Source organism: Apus apus, chromosome 15 (genome assembly GCF_020740795.1).
Source record: "Apus apus isolate bApuApu2 chromosome 15, bApuApu2.pri.cur, whole genome shotgun sequence".
Taxonomy (NCBI): Eukaryota; Metazoa; Chordata; class Aves; order Apodiformes; family Apodidae; genus Apus; species Apus apus.
This window is the reverse complement of record NC_067296.1, coordinates 12,422,568-12,439,923: the sequence shown is the minus strand read 5'-3', so window position 1 is coordinate 12,439,923 and position 17,356 is coordinate 12,422,568. Positions and strand designations below refer to the sequence as shown.

At 46.0% G+C, this 17,356-nt stretch overlaps 1 protein-coding gene across 1 annotated transcript; it reads left to right on the top strand.

Moving 5' to 3' along the window:
* Positions 1-2,314: 2,314 nt before the first annotated feature.
* On the top strand, positions 2,315-5,439 carry RPS21 (ribosomal protein S21). Its single transcript, XM_051633362.1, has 6 exons — positions 2,315-2,351; positions 2,642-2,740; positions 3,634-3,697; positions 4,480-4,551; positions 5,144-5,199; positions 5,377-5,439. Exons 2-6 carry the CDS (start codon positions 2,691-2,693, stop codon positions 5,384-5,386), a joined length of 252 nt encoding a protein of 83 aa, XP_051489322.1. The 5' UTR covers positions 2,315-2,351; positions 2,642-2,690; the 3' UTR covers positions 5,387-5,439.
* The last annotated feature ends 11,917 nt before the right edge of the window (positions 5,440-17,356 follow it).

Below are 17,356 nucleotides of genomic sequence, written 5' to 3'. Positions count from 1 at the left end.
AGAGCAGTTTGTTGTCAAATGTATCATTTCTGACTTTTGTTTGCCTGAAAGAAGCACCTTCCCAGTAGGACTGGGCTATAGATGGTCTTACGTGCCCTGAGCACACACTTGTCAGTAGAGCTGCTGCTGCTGCTGCCAAACCAAGCCAATGACACCAAGCCTGCTCAATGTTGAAAATGCTACTTTTTGACTCTGTTCTTCCAAACATTGCATCACTGTGATGGTCCTCATGAAACTGGCATTTCTTGCACATCTGAGCAGCCCCTGGGTGGCTGGTGCCCAGCAGCGCCCCGAGCTCACGCCGAGGTGAAATCACTTCTCTGACCATTGGCTGTTCCTTTATTTATTGTTCAAATGTCCAGGTTGGGAATGAATTCTGTGTGGTGGAACCTTCTGTGATACTGGCTCTTGGGTTGATGTGCTGAAGCAATATTATGATACAAGTAACTGTCCATTTGCAAGGCACAAAGCTGATGCTTGGCTGTTACCAGGGGGAAGTGTCATTTGAGTTTGACTCCTAGATGAAACACCAGGCCTTGTTCTGAGGGGAGGGACCTGCTCTCTAATATGTAAAGTAATGTAAATTCTTGTTCCTTGTCTTAAATGTTGGTTGTAGGCAAAAACAAAGCTGAGTCTTTGCTCTTCAGCTCTGTTTTGTCTGAAGCTCATTGGGCTTCATTAGAATTGCAGTAAACTTTACTGGAGCCCCTTCCCCTTTAGGGATCAAAATGTATTTTTCGTATATAATAATTACAATTACTATCAAATCCTTTGTAACTGTGTTCAACTGTATGTAGCTTCAAGTTATTTGTGTGAAATTTAATATGCTTGTGACTTCTCTCTAACACAGAAGGACTTTCCAGTCTCCAAAAGTGAGATGGTAGCTTGTAAGTTAGACAATAGGCTTGCCAGTTATCTTCCAAAAGGTTTAAAAAAACTGCCTACTAGTTAAACTTTCTACTGAATATAACTGTCCTTGCATGCAAGAAGTAGTGTTGTACTAAACATCTAGCATATAACGAGCCTACAACTTAGCAAACAGTGCTGAAGACAACTGAAGTGGTTCTCCACTTCCTAACCTCATTAGAGGGGAAAGAGGGAGAACTGAGCACAGAAAGTTCTCACACTTTTATCTCCAGAACTACTAAAACACTTCAGTGAGTGTGAATTAAATCAGAAAATATCTTTCTCTGGGAACTTCTTTGTTCAGTGTATAAAGAGTTTTCTGTAACAAAATTAACCTTCCTTTCAAACCATCTAAGGAAAAAAACACCACTCTTTTGTTTGCAACACTTTGCAGTCTCTATTCAGTGGAAGTGGGTCTTGTTGCAGTGACCATTGGGAGTTCCACTCCCAGGAGCTCTGGTTTCACATCATAAACCAGCAAGCTTTTGTTTTCTCTCTCAGAAGAACAGATTTGGATAAGGAGCATGAAATTACAGAATGCCCAGTGTCGTTTCAGGGTAACTCTAAACGTTGCCTGGGGTGCAGGCAGTGTTCTTGAGCTCCAAAGCTGGAGCACAGGCCAGAAAGGCTGGGGTGAAACACACTCTCTCTGGCAGAGCCACTGCTGCCCCGAGGAGTGTGCGTGCAGCTTGTCCTTCTGACCTGCTCTCTGTGCAGACACACGGCCCTTCTGCAGAGATGCGACTTGTCTGCCTGTGTCTGTCGATTCCCCTCTCCCTGGAGCAGAGCTTGCGGGCAGTCCTGGGTGGGAATATTGAGCTTTTTCACCTAAAAGCTGCCACCATGTGGCAAAGGACTATATTACTACCTTGTCCATCAATAAACGAGCGTGGGACCCAGAACAACAGATGGATGTGCTGGCGTTGGTTTTTGTTTTGTTTGTCTCCCGGGCTCGGCTCAGAGGGGCAGGCTGGGCCCGGGCTGTGCAGGTGCTGCTGGGCTGCAGCCGGAGAGGCCGGGTACGTGTTTATGTCAAGAACAGCTACGGTTCTGTCTTACTCCATTATTTAAAAGCTGAGTTGTAACCTGTTCCTTTCTCTCTCGTCGCCCACGGCCTTGTGGGATGCAGATGCTGTGAAATAAAACCTGTTTTCATACACGTTTTGTAGCCAGAGGTCTGCTTGGGGCTGCTCCGCCGCCGGGGCCGCTCGGTGCCCGCACTCCCCGCGCGGCGCTGGGGGCACGGGCCGGCTCGGGGTCCCGGAGGGGCCGGAGGGGCCGCAGCCGCGCCCGGGCCGGCCCGGCCCGCGGGACGGAGCCCGAGAGCGGCTCCCGCGCCCCGGAGCACCGGGAAGGCCGCGGCTCCGCGCCGGAAGCGCTCGGCTCCCGCTGACGTCTTTCCGCTTCCGCCGCCCGCCCTCCCTTCCTTCCGGCCGCCTCACGAGGTAGGAGCGGGATGGCGGAGCTGCCGGGGCTGGGGGCGGCGGGGGGGCCCGTCCCTGGGGCCGGGGCTGCTGCGGGCCCGGGGGCTGCTGCGGGCCCGGGGGCTGCTGCGGGCCCGGGGGCTGCTGCGGGCCCGGGGGCTGCTGCGGGCCCGGGGGCTGCTGCGGGCCCGGGGGCTGCTGCGGGCCCGGGGGCTGCTGCGGGCCCGGGGGCTGCTGCGGGCCCGGGGGCTGCGCTCCACGCCAGCCCGGCCCCGTGCGCCGGCCCCTCAGCCCCGCCGTGCGCCTTCCAGGTGCTCCCGCTTCCAGGTGCCTGGGCCTCCGCGGCAGGAGTCGAGGGAGATGCAGAACGACGCCGGGGAGTTCGTGGACCTTTACGTCCCGCGGAAATGGTGAGCGGGGCCTGGCGGGGCCGAGGAGCTGCGCCCCGGGCAGGGCGGCCCTGGGGCTGCTCCGGGCTCGGCAAAAGCGGCTGTTTCTGTAGTAGCCAGTGGCTGTGGGAAAGAAACAAATGAACCCGTTTTCTTCCCGTTTCTCTATTTTTACGTGTCTTACGGGAATGAGAGGCCAAAGTTGAAGAGGGCGGTAGAGGCAAGATGAGAAGGGAATGATGTTGATCTTGTGCAGAACTGTCACCGTTTGGCGGCAGTGGCAGCTCACAGAGGGGCCTTTCAGGGGTCGATGTGCACCTTTGTGTTCCAGGGCTACAAGCTCTCACAGTGAACCTGTTGAGTGTCTGCTTGTTGCCTTGATGGCACATCTTAAACACAGCTTTGAGATCGTAGCAGGTGAACAGTGATGAGCATTTGGTAAATGTGTGTGTGTTAAAAACGTCTCTACAAACTCAGCTGCTTGTGTGCATCTCAGTGGGTTTCAATCAAATGGTTTTTTGCAACCTGAGTGTCTTCTGACAGCTGTAATGGCTCCCAGTGAAGAGGCATAGAACCTTCATTCTCATGCATTTTCTTGGTGGCTGCATTTTTTACACTTAAGAAAAGCCAATATTCTGTGTGCTGTGAAGGCCTGTGCTGCTGTGCAGACTGTGGGGAGGAGCTACACGTGTGAAAAACAAAGTGAAGGGGTAGTTGGTGACTTAGCATGATGGCAGCCAATGAAAGTCTCCCCTAAATGTACTTAACTAACTTGCTAAGCACTGAAAACTTAAACTGTTACTGCCCAACCTTCTTGTGCAGCTTTAATTTGCATGTAGATTTTGCTTTATTAGGTTTTTTTCATTGTCACCATTTTCTTTTGCTTAAATATGTCTTGTTACTTTATTCCTCAGCTCTGCCAGCAACCGAATAATTGGTGCTAAGGATCATGCCTCTATTCAGATCAATATTTCTGAGGTAAGTTGCAGAACAAGCCACACTGCTAAAGCTTCTGACAGAGGTGAAGAGCCATAACAGCTTCTCATGCCCCTAGAGACTGTAATTGCAAAGGTTGGGAGCTTTCAAACAGCCATTTTCCTGAGGTGTGCTGGTTGGTTGTTGTGACTGGATATTCTACATCTGGTTTTCTTCCTGTAGCACTTGGAATTTTTTCTGGAATTTCATCTACTCAAGGTAGCATTATTGCAAATCCCTCCAAGCTTAACAGATGTGCTGAGAAAACCACAGTGAACTTTGACTCCTGCAGGATCCCAGTTAAGGCACATGGACTCCAGTTAATTTAAACTCTTTTTAGCATGATTTTTTTTTTTACCCCCATGTGTGGGCATTTCTCTACCTATGTAGCAAGGCTGTGCCCTTCCCATTTTCACTTCAGTTTTCCTTGATACTCATCTTGAGAAAAGAAACATGGAAAAAAAATAACAAAAGCAGTAAAACCCACAAGTAAGCTTTACATTGGACTTTTAGTTCATTTATTATTTTAATTAGATCTCAAGCATTTTCTTCTAGCTGCCATTTTCCATGGTGTTCTTGTTCTGCTGCCAGTTACATTAAATGTTGTAGCTGCACTATGGAACAAACTCTGAATTTGCTGTGAAACTACCCTCTAGTGTCTTTCTAAGTCCAGTATTTTCCTTGGGTTTTTGCAGTTTGCAAAAAAATACTTGCAGAATCTTAACAAGTGCTGTAAAGTGTAGTTTTATAAGGATCTGCATGGAGTAACCTGCTTGTAATTACAGGTTGACAAGGTGACAGGCAGAGTAAATGGCCAGTTCAAAACCTACGCCATCTGTGGGCCGATCCGTAGAATGGTAAGTGCTTCCCTGAGCTGCACAGTAATTGTGCCTGGGTTTGTGTTGATCAGTAATTTTTTAGATGTCTGTTTGGCCCTGAAAACACCACGTGCCTTCACATTGGGGTGATAACGTGGGGATTGTGAAAGCAAGAGTGAAGATGTGTTAAAATTCACTTGCAAGGATCACCCTGTTTTTTCCTTCAATCCTTTGGTTTGTAGTTATGTGTGTTTATATACTTTTTAAGAACACAAGTGGAATTTTTTGAGAATGTACCACGTTACTAATGTCTGGTTTTTATCTGTTGCTCATTAGAGATGGTACTACCATAGCTTCATTTTGTTAAACATGGTGTGAAGCTTCCTAGAGCTGGCCAGAAATCTGCTTACCCAGAAATAGATCTTGGTAATGCAAGTGTGTGTTTTACCAAGTTACAATTTTCTTACCCTAAAGGATTACAAATAATTTAACAGCTTGTTTTGAAATCCCTGATCTGTGCATATAAAACGTAGTGTTCTGTGGCAGTGGAGTGTGTTTCCTTGCCAACATGGCACCTGCCTCTCTTCTTGGTGTGAACCAGCAGTGATTTGGTCACTTTCTCATTTTTAAGGGGGAATCAGATGACTCCATTCTGCGTCTGGCAAAAAATGATGGAATTGTCTCCAAGTATGTATGTTTCTCTTACCCTTTTAACTCTTGCAAGGGTAATTCCCATACCCGATTCCAGCTTTTTGGATGATAATGTATACACTGTATTTATAGGATGATTACACAGTTGGTCAAAAATATTTACTTGAGTTGTCAAAGCAAACAAGTTTGTAACAATGTTTCATTTTCTTCTAGGAACTTCTAACTGAAGAAACTCCAGTATGGAACATCTGTTGTAAAATAAACAGTTCAAACCTATATTGTGTTGTCTTCTGTTCAAGTCGTAAACATAAGTGGATTTATTATAGCTAGTCTCAAAAGACTTAGAAATTTGTCTTCAGAAGGTTTACAGATTCTGATTTTGAATTCTTAAATCAGCTTGTAAAGCAGAGACAGAATTGAAAGTCAAGAATTCCCTCTCATCTGTTCACTATCATCTTTCTTTTCCAGATTTAATAAGTTTTGCTATTTTAGCTCAGCTCTTTTTTTGATAGAGGCAATATTTGTTCTGCCACTGACATTCTTTAAACAAATTATTAAAACTGGAATTGATGTGAAACTTACCAGAAATACTTCTTGGCCTGCTAGCAGATTGAATCAACTGCAAAAGCTCTCTGCAGTATTTTCCTGTATGAAGTGGAGGAAGGGGTTGCAGTAAGTGCTAAGCTAGAAGCAGCTGCTGGCACTAAAATCTGGGAATGAGGAAGGGGAAGGATGTTCAGAGAAGAGCAGACACTTCATACTTGGGTGTCTTAGTAACTAGTTAAAATACTAGGCAGCCCTCCTGGGAAAAGAGATTTCTAACGTTCTTTGGCTCTCAACTCCACAAGGATGTGACAGGATGCTGTGGCTTCAATTCCACAAGGGCTCTGGTGGTTTCTTGTCTCTCAGACTTGTGTCTTGCAGGAGGATCCAAGAAGCTGTGCCTGCCAGGGGCAGCCTTCATGTTGCTGGATTGTGTTGGCACCCAGCAGATTTATTTGTCAGTTGGTGCTTATCACTGAAATAGAATGTCATGGATGGTTTGGGTAGGTTTGAAATATGCTCATGTGACATGAGTAGTATTGAAAACTCCCATTGTCAGCTGCATTGCACCTATTTCATAATATCTACAGCTCTACATGGGCTGCCCTCCAGATGGTGTATTCTGACCTGTGTTCTCAAGGATGACTGAGGTTATATCCAGGTTACATTGTTTGCAGTTGTCCTTGCATCTCTGCACAGCTCCTCTCTCAAGTGGTAGAAGCTGTCCTGGTGATGCTTTCCTGTTTATGCTGTAAGCTGTCCCCATGTAGAGCTCTTTCCTCATGGCTTATTTCTGACTTGTTTGCTGTGGCTGTGGGAAACCACAGTATCAGGATTCTCTCAGTAGAGCCTGGAGCAGGGATGCTATCACCTCAACTAGGAAGGGGAATGGCTGAACTAGCCAAGTGTAGTGTCCTTCTCATTACCTGTATTTTTGTTACTTCTCAGACATGTCAAAATGCAGCTTATTTCATGGGAAGATCCTGTCTGGGCACCATGGATAGTGAGTGAATCTCAGCATGGCAAATCAGGCTGGGTCGATGTGTAGTGGCAGTGTGGGATGGTTCATTTTCATTTGAATTGAGGGTTTTTCAAGTCAGGAAGTGAATTAGGATTTTAAGTGCAAAACACTGTATAGGTGTAATGAAGTACACAACTACAAGCCTTTGTTTCAGGAGCAATTGCAGCAGGGAAGACCAAAATCAACAGGCTGTTGGCCCTTGGTAGCTTAATATAAGCTAAAACATCTCTGGTTGCACATTCTGTCTTGCCACTGATAACACTTGAATTTACCAGTTCTCCTTCAAGCTGATAGAACTTTTAGACCATAAACTCCTCGATATTTCAAGTATGGGGGAACTCAGCTAAAAAGACTGAAAAAAGGCTTCATTTTGAAATAATGTTGAACTTAATCAGACAAAGCACATGAGAGAGATACATTTTAAATACCACAAGCAGAAAAAAAAATTAACCCACATTTTATTTGTGAGCTGTTCTGACATCTAAGTCAACCATGAACACTGTGCTAAAAAAAAAGGGGGGGAGGGGGGACATGTGACTGTTGGTTGTGATTCTCCTGGAAATAATTCATTTTTCCAGCAGATAAATCTCTGAAAACACTTTCTGGAAAGACAAATACAGTCTCCAAACTGGAGAGATTTTTGCTTGGCTTATGTCCAATGCTCATTACTTTCCTTTGTACACAGTAAAAGGAGATAAGTTCTAATTGGACTTGATGTTTCTTTCTGCCATGTCTTAAGTTAGCTGCTTCTGCCCTGGTATTAGGGGAGAATTTTAAATAAAATCAGTAACTGTTTACTGCTGATAAATGCCTAGTTTACCAGAGAGTTTAAATACTGTTGACTTACTTCTAATCCCCTGGGACTCTTTTCATCCATGTGGATTTCAGTGGAATTCCTCCATAAGCCAAAGTGAACTGACAGCTTAAAAGTTCAAGATGAGCTTGAGGTCTCTCAGATGTCTTTTTCAGCAATCAAACTCCATTAGCAGACAGCTACACCAAGTTCACTCTTCTGTTTTGATTAAGTATTTAAGAATGATGGTGTAATTTAAAACTTTCCTTGCTTTGTAATACTGATTTGTTTGTTTTTCTGAATTTTAAGGAATTGAGTCAAATTAGTTTTTCATTGATTTCTTGTCAAAGTAAGCTTATGAAATGTTATGGTGCCATATCCTAAAACCAGGTTCAGCTGGAAATGGATTAGTGCTGTGCCAAAGGCTTCCTGGAGCTCATGTGCCTGCACACCACATGAGGTCTTAGAAAAATCTCTGCAACATCCCATCAAGAGAGAACACGTGTCCCTTTAAAATCAATTTTGAGTTGCATTTTCTAGTATTGTGATGTAAAAAAGTTCTTTGTTTTCCTGGGACAGGAATAGTTCAGATCTTGTAGAACCATGAAAGGGAATGGACTGTACTTGTACTGTACAAGATGGACAGAGTTGTCCTTACATGGTTACATTGCACCAAGTTGTGAAATTCTTTTCTGTTACTTACGAGGACTTGGCAGTGGCATCCTAAAGACATCTGACTTAACTGGGGCTATTTTAGTGTCTTTGGCTACAATTTTTCTGCTCAGATGAGTTTAACTACTCCTTGAAACACCTGCTTGTTTTTTATAGGAGCATGTTGATATTTAATACTGGTTCTTCTTCTAAGCCTTGTCATTCTTTTAATGAACTACATGGTGTTGAAAAGCTGCTTTAGTCAATCTCAGCTGTGTGCTGTGATCAGAGGGCCAGGGTTAGGAGGCCACTCAATCTTCAGTTGCTGTGGGCACAGATTTAGCAGCTTTGATAACATCAGCCTTGCTTGCAAGGTGCCAAACAGGCAAAACTGCCAAGGCTGGGAGAAGACAAGAGGCAACGTGCTTCCCCGACATCACTTGTGCTTCTCTGCAGAAAGGAGCACTGTAACTCAGAAGAGGAATAGAAAAGGCCATGAGTGTCTTTTGCCTTCACGTATACCTGTTACAGTTGCTCTCTGCCTCCTGGCTCAAGCTTCCAAGGAATGTGTGAGCAGAAGCTGTCCCACGAGTGCTCCATACAGAAAGGAACCTGGGGCAGCTTGTGAGGGATATAATTCATTTTCCAAAAGTCTGCAGTGATGCTGGAGGCTGCTGAAAGTCTACCTAGAGGTCTGAGCTAAGCTGTAACACTAGATTTGGCAGCAATTTTGTTTTTCAGCTGCATGTTAGGAAGAACTGTCTATTTCCATCTCCTGTTTGGTTCAGTTGCTATCACTCTTAGTGATACACAGAGATTAAAAACACCTCTATTGAAACTATTACTTTGAACAGGTTATAAGGGAGGTTTTGATTTTAATTAATTCATTAATGACTCTTTGTGCTGAGGCGTCCCAGGGGAGGCAGCTTCCCCATATGTATGTTAGACTAATCAGCCATGGAAAAAACATAGAATACTGATTAGGCTTTTTTTTCCTGCTGGGAACTACACTATTATTTGGTATCTGACAGGAGTGCCTCTTGGCTAAATCCTCAGTAGGAACTGCAGGTACTGAGATTTCAAGAATTAAGAAGGTCAATGTGGGGTTTTTTGTGTGTTTTTTTTTTTTAATGTATTATGATGAAAAGGTGTTATTTTAACCTCTATTCTCAGATAGGTGACAGCAAGTAAAACAAACGTGGCCAGGCTGAACCAGGCATATTGTTTTGCAGAGAACACACCCGAGCTTTAGTCTGTTAATACATCCTGTTCTGTGGTGTCTTTTGACTGGACTGGGGCTGCAGAGAAGCAGGTACGTGCCTCTTGTGCTGAGGGTTGGGGACCCTCTGTCCTGGGGCAGGTTGACCATGGCCAGGTGCCCACCCAGCCCTGCCCTTCCTCCCCCTCCTCAACAGGACAGAAAACAAGATGGAAAAGCTCATGGGTGAAGGCAGAGAGACCCCTTGTTAATTACCATCACGGGCAAAGCAGGAAAATCAATGTGGTGTTTATTAAAACAGAGTGTGATGGTGAGAAACCCCTACCCACCCCCACCACCCCCTTTTCCTAGCCTCAGCTTCAGGGGAACAGCAGCTCTGGCGCCCGGACCTCCCGGTCCTCCCTCAGCCCCAGCACTCACAGGGCCATTTGTTTCTCACCCTTACCCGCCTTCCACTCCCACCGTTCTGCCCAGTTTTCCACAGGATTTCCCAGCAGTGTCCCCAGCAGTGCCGAGGGGCTCAGCTGTGCCCTGTGGCGGGGCGGCTGGAAGCGGCCAGGTCCAGTTGTGTCCAGCTTGAGGCAGCCCTGCTTCTCCTCACAGAGACCCTCTCGTTTCTCCTCACAGAGACCCTCCCGCTTCTCCTCACAAAGACCCTCTCGTTTCTCCTCACAAAGACCCTCCCGCTTCTCCTCACAGAGACCCTCCCGCTTCTCCTCACAAAGACCCTCTCGTTTCTCCTCACAAAGACCCTCCCGCTTCTCCTCACAGAGACCCTCCCGCTTCTCCTCACAAAGACCCTCTCGTTTCTCCTCACAAAGACCCTCCCGCTTCTCCTCACAGAGACCCTCCCGCTTCTCCTCACAAAGACCCTCTCGTTTCTCCTCACAGAGACCCTCCCGCCCAGGCACCTGCACCCGGCAGGACTCTCACCTCCACCGAAAGGTAATTAAAATACAAACCTGTGGTGCTACAACTGCCGAGGGGCTTCGGCGGTGCCTCGGTTTTGTGTCGGGCTTCTCCCGCGGCAGATTTCCACCAGCGTGGGGTTTACTTCATGGGATCACAGAATGGTTTGGGTGGAAAGGGGCCTTACAGATCACCTAGTTCCAAACCCCCTGCATGGGCAGGGACACCTGCCACTAGATCTGGTTGCTCAAAATCCTGTCCAGTCTGGCCTTGAACACTTCCAGGGATGGGACAGCCACGGCTCCTCTGGGCAACCTTGGCCAGTGTCTCACCACCCTCCAACATTTGTCCATGTGTAGCCTCTGGGAAAGAGACATCGCTCTGAAAGTGAGGTATGGCCACCTGTCAGACAGGATTAAAATGCAGATCTTGGCAGCTCCAGAGCTGTAGGTATATTATCTGTTAGTTAACCCAGGGCAGATGTTCTTCTGAGAGGATGGAGGAAGATCCTTGTGCAGGCAGGCCAGGCTTGCTGGCTGGCCATGGGGAATTATTGCAGGGATGGAAGGAAAAGTCACACTTTGCATTTTGATGAGCTGATTGTAAACCGTGCACTAGGACACCCCACATCCATAGAAATTAAGCTGTTGTTTATCTGGCTTTAAACGCAATAATCTTTCCACTGTGTTCACAGGGCATCGAAGTTCTGAGAAGAGCCTTGATCCACCTCTTGATGCATACCAAAAGGGAATGAAGCCACTGGGATCCTGACGTGAAGTTACTCATACTGTGATTCACCCTCATGAGCAGCAGTGCCTGTCAGGTAAGGAAAGTTGAGCAAAAATGCTAAGATACTGTGTTCTTTATGTCACAAAACAGCTTTTTCATAAAGTGTTTAGCACAACGCAGTATGGATTGCTTATTGAGCTGGGAAATGTGATCGTTCATGCTCTAGGCAGTGTTTCAAATGTCTGAGGCTGAATAAAAATAGCACTTCAAAATAAGCTGGGTAGTGCACTAGGGAGGTGGCAGAGATCATTACTTGCAGCTTGTCCCTGGTTCATTCAGTTCTTTCCTCTACAAGGACTAGAAAAGCTGGGTATTTAATTCTCCCGTTGACTAGTTTGAGACTAAAAGAAAGGGATTTACACGCCTGATTTCTGTCCTGGCCAATGGAGCCATGCTCACAGAGAACTCCCTCTGCATTCCTGGGAAAATGGGGCATTTGTGCCGCATCACTCAGCCGAGTGCATGAGCTGAGTCTGTGACTGTGCAGCCCACAAGCCAGCTGTGCTGAGGAAACAACGACCTTAAAAAGTCAGCTCTGCAGTTAAATTCAGCATCTGCTGATGGGTCACTTTTGCTGCTGTCTGCTCTCAAGCGCCTGGAACCATCACCTCGGAGTTCGGTGTGTTAGCTGGTAATCTCGAACTTGGAAGAGTTTCCAGGCAGGCTGAACAAAATCTGAGGATCTAAAACTGCCTGTACCCAAAAATAAGTAAATGAAAGGAAGCTAATCCCAGATGGTGCTGATTAGAACCTGAACCACAATAGCCAGATTAAGGAAGCAGCTTTCAGGCTGCAAAGTATATTACCTGAGAGGGAGCTTGATCATTGCAGCGCAGAGCTCATGTTTCTGGAAACCCAGCACATCTTGGGGCAGCACTGCCTTTGGAGAGCCTGCATCCTGCAGAAGATAACAGTGCCAAGCTTTGGTTCCTTTGATCAAAGAGGGAATCAATGGCTCTGCTGTCACATTCTTGCCAAAGTGTGAGCACATTTGGTACAGAGCCTTTCAGGGTAAAAGAAGGCAACCTCATTAGGTTTTTCTGACCTCTTCCCAAATACTGCACTTGAGCAGGCAACAGGAGGCTTTACAGGAGTGGGACAGGTGGCTGTGTCCCTACCTGCCAGTGACACTACAGCCAGTGTTCACTTCTGATCTTGGCTACTCAGTGGTTGATACCAGACCTGGCAGAGAGCTGTTCCTAGCAGGCTTCCCATGAAGTGTGCATCACAGGCATTCAGGAGAACTAGAGCACGAGGGCCAAGACTCAGGAGACCTGGTTTCTACTTCTGATAGTGACACTTCTTTTGAGCAAGACTGACAATTTGCCTGTCTCTAAAATGAATGTAATAAAAAAAGTAGGAAGCTTGGAATTGATTTGCAGAGTGCTCAGAAAATGCAATCATGGGGCGGCACAGTTCTCCAAGTAACTGTAATACAAGGAATATATAATTTAAATAAGATCTGCAGTAAACTCAGTAGAGTTGAGTCAGAGCCAGGTGTCCTAGCTTAGTATTTTAACCCCTGATTTTTCTCTCTATTCAGCAGGGAAATTTTACACCATCAATTTTCTGCACACGCAAGTAAAATAATATAGGTACCTTTTTTTCTCTTTTTGAATCCAGTACCATGTATGGGGGTAGGACCATCTGAGTATTTTTTCTTCCTTTAGGGGATGGGTAATGAGAGGGAGGGTCATATCAAAGTTGGCTGCTGGAAAGAGTGACTTTGATTTACAATCCTCGCAGCTTGAGATAATACCTCTGGTATTTGGAGACTCCAAAACACAAAAAGCAATGCTCCTGGGAAGCCTGTTCTCAGTCACCATTTTTTCTACCAGTAGCTGGGACCCAGGAGTCATGGATGGCACAAAGGACTGACCATTGTACAACCCACTGCTACTCCAGGACACACAGTTGTAGTTGCCATGTTTTGTCCTACTGCTCTGGCCAGTCTAAAGACTTTTTGCATCTCTGAGGTAAATGGAGCCTTGAATGCAAATTCACAGGATCCCATTAGACTCAGATTCCCATCTTCATGAATCTGCAAAAGACAAAGCTACAGGAACATTCTCCAGAAGCTCTCAGAGCTGGGAACAGAAGAAACCAAGGGAGATTGCAACAAAGGGGGCGGTAACTGATTCAACTCAAGATAACAGTTGTTATCAGAGAAGCTCATAAATCCACCCAATTTAAACAGAGTGTCAGGCAGCATCCCGTTCTGCATTGTGCGTCGCCTCAAGGGACCTACAGCTGCTTGTTCTGATCAACAACTTCCATTCTATCTTTTGGGTTTCCAAAAGTCACTATTTCCTGGAAAATATTTCGGGGGGTGCTAATTCTGATTGCCTGTGTGGCCTTAGGGATAAGGAACACAACTTGTTACTGTTCCAATAAACAGCCCCAAATTACTGGTTGGCTGTCACTCAAGTGGCTGGGAAGCGCAATAATGAGCAAAACAATCTATATTGACAAAAATAACTCGCCAGAAGTCTGAAGGATGTTTAAATGTTACTTTGTGATCTGATTTTCTAATCTGAAGTGTCTGTTGGAACATGAAAAAGTCTCCATTAAGAAACAGTGCTAGTGTCTCTCCTGGGACTTGTCACTAGCCACCTCATAGCCCCATGCTCCTTGAAGCATGAACGCTCAGATAACATCACCTTTGCTGCATCAATGTCACCCTTTTGATGTCATCAGTGCAGTGGCAGAGTTACCCTGCATCTTGGCAGATAAAGATTACTTGAGGAGAAGGACATGAGACCACACCATGGTAATCTTGTATCTTAACTCTGGTTTTGACTCAAGCATTTGTTTTGAGGTACTACGGCTTAAAAAAAAATATTCAGCAGACCTTTGGGAGAAAATTTAGTTTTACTGTTTGGAAAAAAAAACAACCCAGAGCTTTGTTATGAAAAACTGGATTTGCTGTTAAAGAATGATGTGCATGTGAGAAGATGGGCATCCCTGGCAAGTAGTTCATCCCAAGTATGGTGTTAAGCTGACTCTCACATGCTCCAAGTGATTTCTCAACAACTCCTACCTGCTACATGAAAAAAAAAAAAAAATAAATAAAAATTGTATTATGAACAGCCACCCTGTGCTGCAACAATTATTAGGAGTGAGAGGGAGTCATGACTGTGCTATAATTCTAACAACTCTATTAGGGAGAAATCTGTGGATTTCTTTCAGCCACATTTTATCTCTTCCAGCAAAGAGTTTCCAGTACACACCAGTAAGAGCATAATGGGATTTTGCCTCCTCTTTTATGACGTTTGCATGACCTTGCAGAACAAGGACTAGATGTTGAAGTGAGCTCATAAAATACTCTCTTAGGAAAACACCACGTCATACACTGCTGGGAAGAATTGTCCAGAACAGGATGCTGGGAATAACTCTGACATTTTGGGAATAACTCTGACATTCTGGATGAACCTACAAAACAAGACTGAGCTTCATATGGCAGAATAAACCACCTTCCCTTCTCCACCCCCCCACCCCCATGCACTGCAGGCTGCCACAGAGATTTGATACATCTGCTTGGTTGACACCAAGTCCCACAGGTTCATGCCTCTGTCTCCACATTGTGGGGTGAGCTCAGTTGTTCTGACTTGGGGAGAATTTCAAGGAAAGTCACACCGAGACCTGGAGGAAGGTACTGCTGCCTGCTGGAAGAGATTGGGAAGGGAGAGCTTTTGTGCCTTTTTACATGATATGGGGCCCAGACATTCAGGTCACCTTGCACGCATGGCACTGCCACCTCTTCTTGGTAAATGCATGGGCAGTCACAGCTGCATGTGTACCTTCTAACCAGCAGCACCACATTCATCTGCACTGTCTGGTAGGGGTTAATCTTGAAAAGAAGTAGTGCTTTCCTTTCTGCTCCTTAGGAATAACCTGAGCAGCAACAGCAGAATCACTTGCACTGAACACATAGCTGGAATCCTTTTGATGAAGTCCAAGACACAGGACAGCTTCCTATGAACACTTTCCTAATGGCCTGGCTGCCTCCAGGGCAGACCTGACTGTCTGATTCCCATCACAGAGAAATTTCAGAAGCAATTTTATTTGTTCCAGCTGGCTTTAATTGGACACCTGGGTTAATAACAGGGAGATTCCCAAGGTTGGTATCAGAATTGGGAAGGAAAAGGAGTCATATTGAAGTCTTTCCTTAATCCCAGCTTCGTTGTTAGAAATGTTGGTGTTATTTAATTGACTGTTAAATCCAAATCACATGAGCACCCTCCCTGTGTGTAATCTCCTGTGATAAATTGCCCAGTACTTGTTTCAGAGGCACATTCTGGTCTCCAGTCTCCATGAGACTGAGAATGCCCTGTGGTTACAGCTGAGTTTTGAAGAGGGAACAAGGAGGGAATGGATCTTATTTCAGTTTAAATTGATTTTAGAAGACAATTGACTCCACATTTGGATAAGGATACCATCTGTAGTCTGCTTGAGGTCTGTGTAGCTGTAGGTGTTTTTCCATGTTTCTCAGCACATGCTTACAGGGGCCAGGTCTTATCAGAGGCAAGTTGGTACAGACAGCCCTTAGGGGAGAGCAACCAGACAATTACACAAGGTCTTGTCTCACAGGCAGGAGAGAAGGAAGGAAATGGACTAGGTTAGGGTTAGGTAGGAGTTAGTTATCTGTTGGAAGTGGCCTGCACACAGTCAAATATCTAAGATCAGGAAAGAGAACTTGAAGGTGGAAATGGTAACAAGATATGAAGAAGGAACTGAGCACACAAGAGGAGAATGGGAAGGAAAACCCATAGATCTTCAGGAAGACCTTTCTTGTCCTCCAATCCTTTCATATTTCCCCATTTGATTCTGGTTATTCTCCCCCCTCCGAGGTTTTACCCTACGTCTTGGTGTCTCTGAGAGCAACTAGAGCCACAAAGGTAGGCCAGGGTCAGAGCAAGGTGCTGGCATCTCTGAAGAGCACAGATGCCTGTATGGAGTGAGCGTGCAGGACACAGTAAGTGGCTTCTGGGATGCTTATGACTGCACTTGCACAGTATTCCCCAAACCTGGGGAATCAGAGAGTTGACAGCATCTGTGAGCTTAGCACCAGAAAAGCCTCTGATGACAGACCTCCACATGGAAGACAGGCAGAATTGGTTGTCTCTCAGATGCAGATTTCCATCCCACTGTCAAGCCATTTACCTCCAGCTGGGAGGGCAAGTTGTCTTTGCTCAGACCATCTCCATGTAGAGATTCCTCACCTGATGTTTTCTTAACTTTCAGGGCAGCAGCAAAACAGCAAGGGACTCTGTGCCCACCTCTGGAAAGGGGATGGTGTGCGGCAGCAGCCACCTAGAAGTTCATTAGGAACAAAGCCAAGAAACCAATGTTCTGCAGCAGGAGAGGAGCAGCCCCGTTGGAAGCAGCTTGCAGTACGGACACAGCAAGGTAGGACAAGAATCTGGCCCAGACTGGCTGCATGTGTGTGCCAGATGCAGGCAACTACATCTGGCAGAGTCATGGTCCCTGGTGTCAGGCATCTCTCTCCCTTCTGGAATGCAAGGCTTGTGCTGGGACCAGCTTGTTGGGTGCTGTTTTCCCTGTAATGTCACAGCTCTGGCACTACGGGAAGGGCAGCGTGTTCTGAGGTAGGCTCAGGAAGCACAGCCCGGCAGAGGGACCAGGCGGCCACACACTCTGTTCTGGGGGCCTGTTCCCAGGCATGCTGCCTGTCCCCAGCCCTGCAGCAGCTGTGACAGGGCCTGATGTCCCACCACACTTGCAGCACGTCCTTTGGCACGGCCCAGCCGATAACAGCGTGTTCCCTCAGCCCATTGCAGGCACATCACAGGCCATCTCGGTTTATCCAAATACCATTTCCCGCCCTGGTCCTGAATCACCACCGGGCTAATATCAGTGCCTGTGTGTCAGTGCCAAAGGAATGCTTGATAACATCCCCTCTTTTCCTCAGCTTTCTCCCAGCTCCCTTTAAATCCAAATGAATTTGTAATTCCTAATGACCCCACAGGCAGTACAAAACAAATGTTATCAACATAAAAGTAAGCATTTTAATCAGTAAAATCCAAGATTTTTAAAAAATATTTTTAAAATAATAACAGGACCCTGAAGGGAGAGAGACTAAGAAAAGAAGAGCAAATAAAAATAAATGCTGTGTATGTTCTGGCGAGGAGCCAAAGGCCCTCTGGGCCAGGTTTGGATAAAATAGGGCTTAATTTCTGGTGTGAGAAACTGCTAGAGTGAATCTGTAACAAACAAAGGCTAATTCAGAAAGGGACCCAGGTCATGG

Excerpts from the sequence above, each read along its gene's own strand:
- RPS21 (XM_051633362.1), top strand. The coding sequence starts at position 2,691 with ATGCAGAACGACGCCGGGGAGTTCGTGGACCTTTACGTCCCGCGGAAA. Across the intron at positions 2,741-3,633 it reads CTTTACGTCCCGCGGAAATG|CTCTGCCAGCAACCGAATAA; the intron begins GTGAGCGGGGCC and ends TTTATTCCTCAG. Across the intron at positions 4,552-5,143 it reads GTGGGCCGATCCGTAGAATG|GGGGAATCAGATGACTCCAT; the intron begins GTAAGTGCTTCC and ends CTCATTTTTAAG.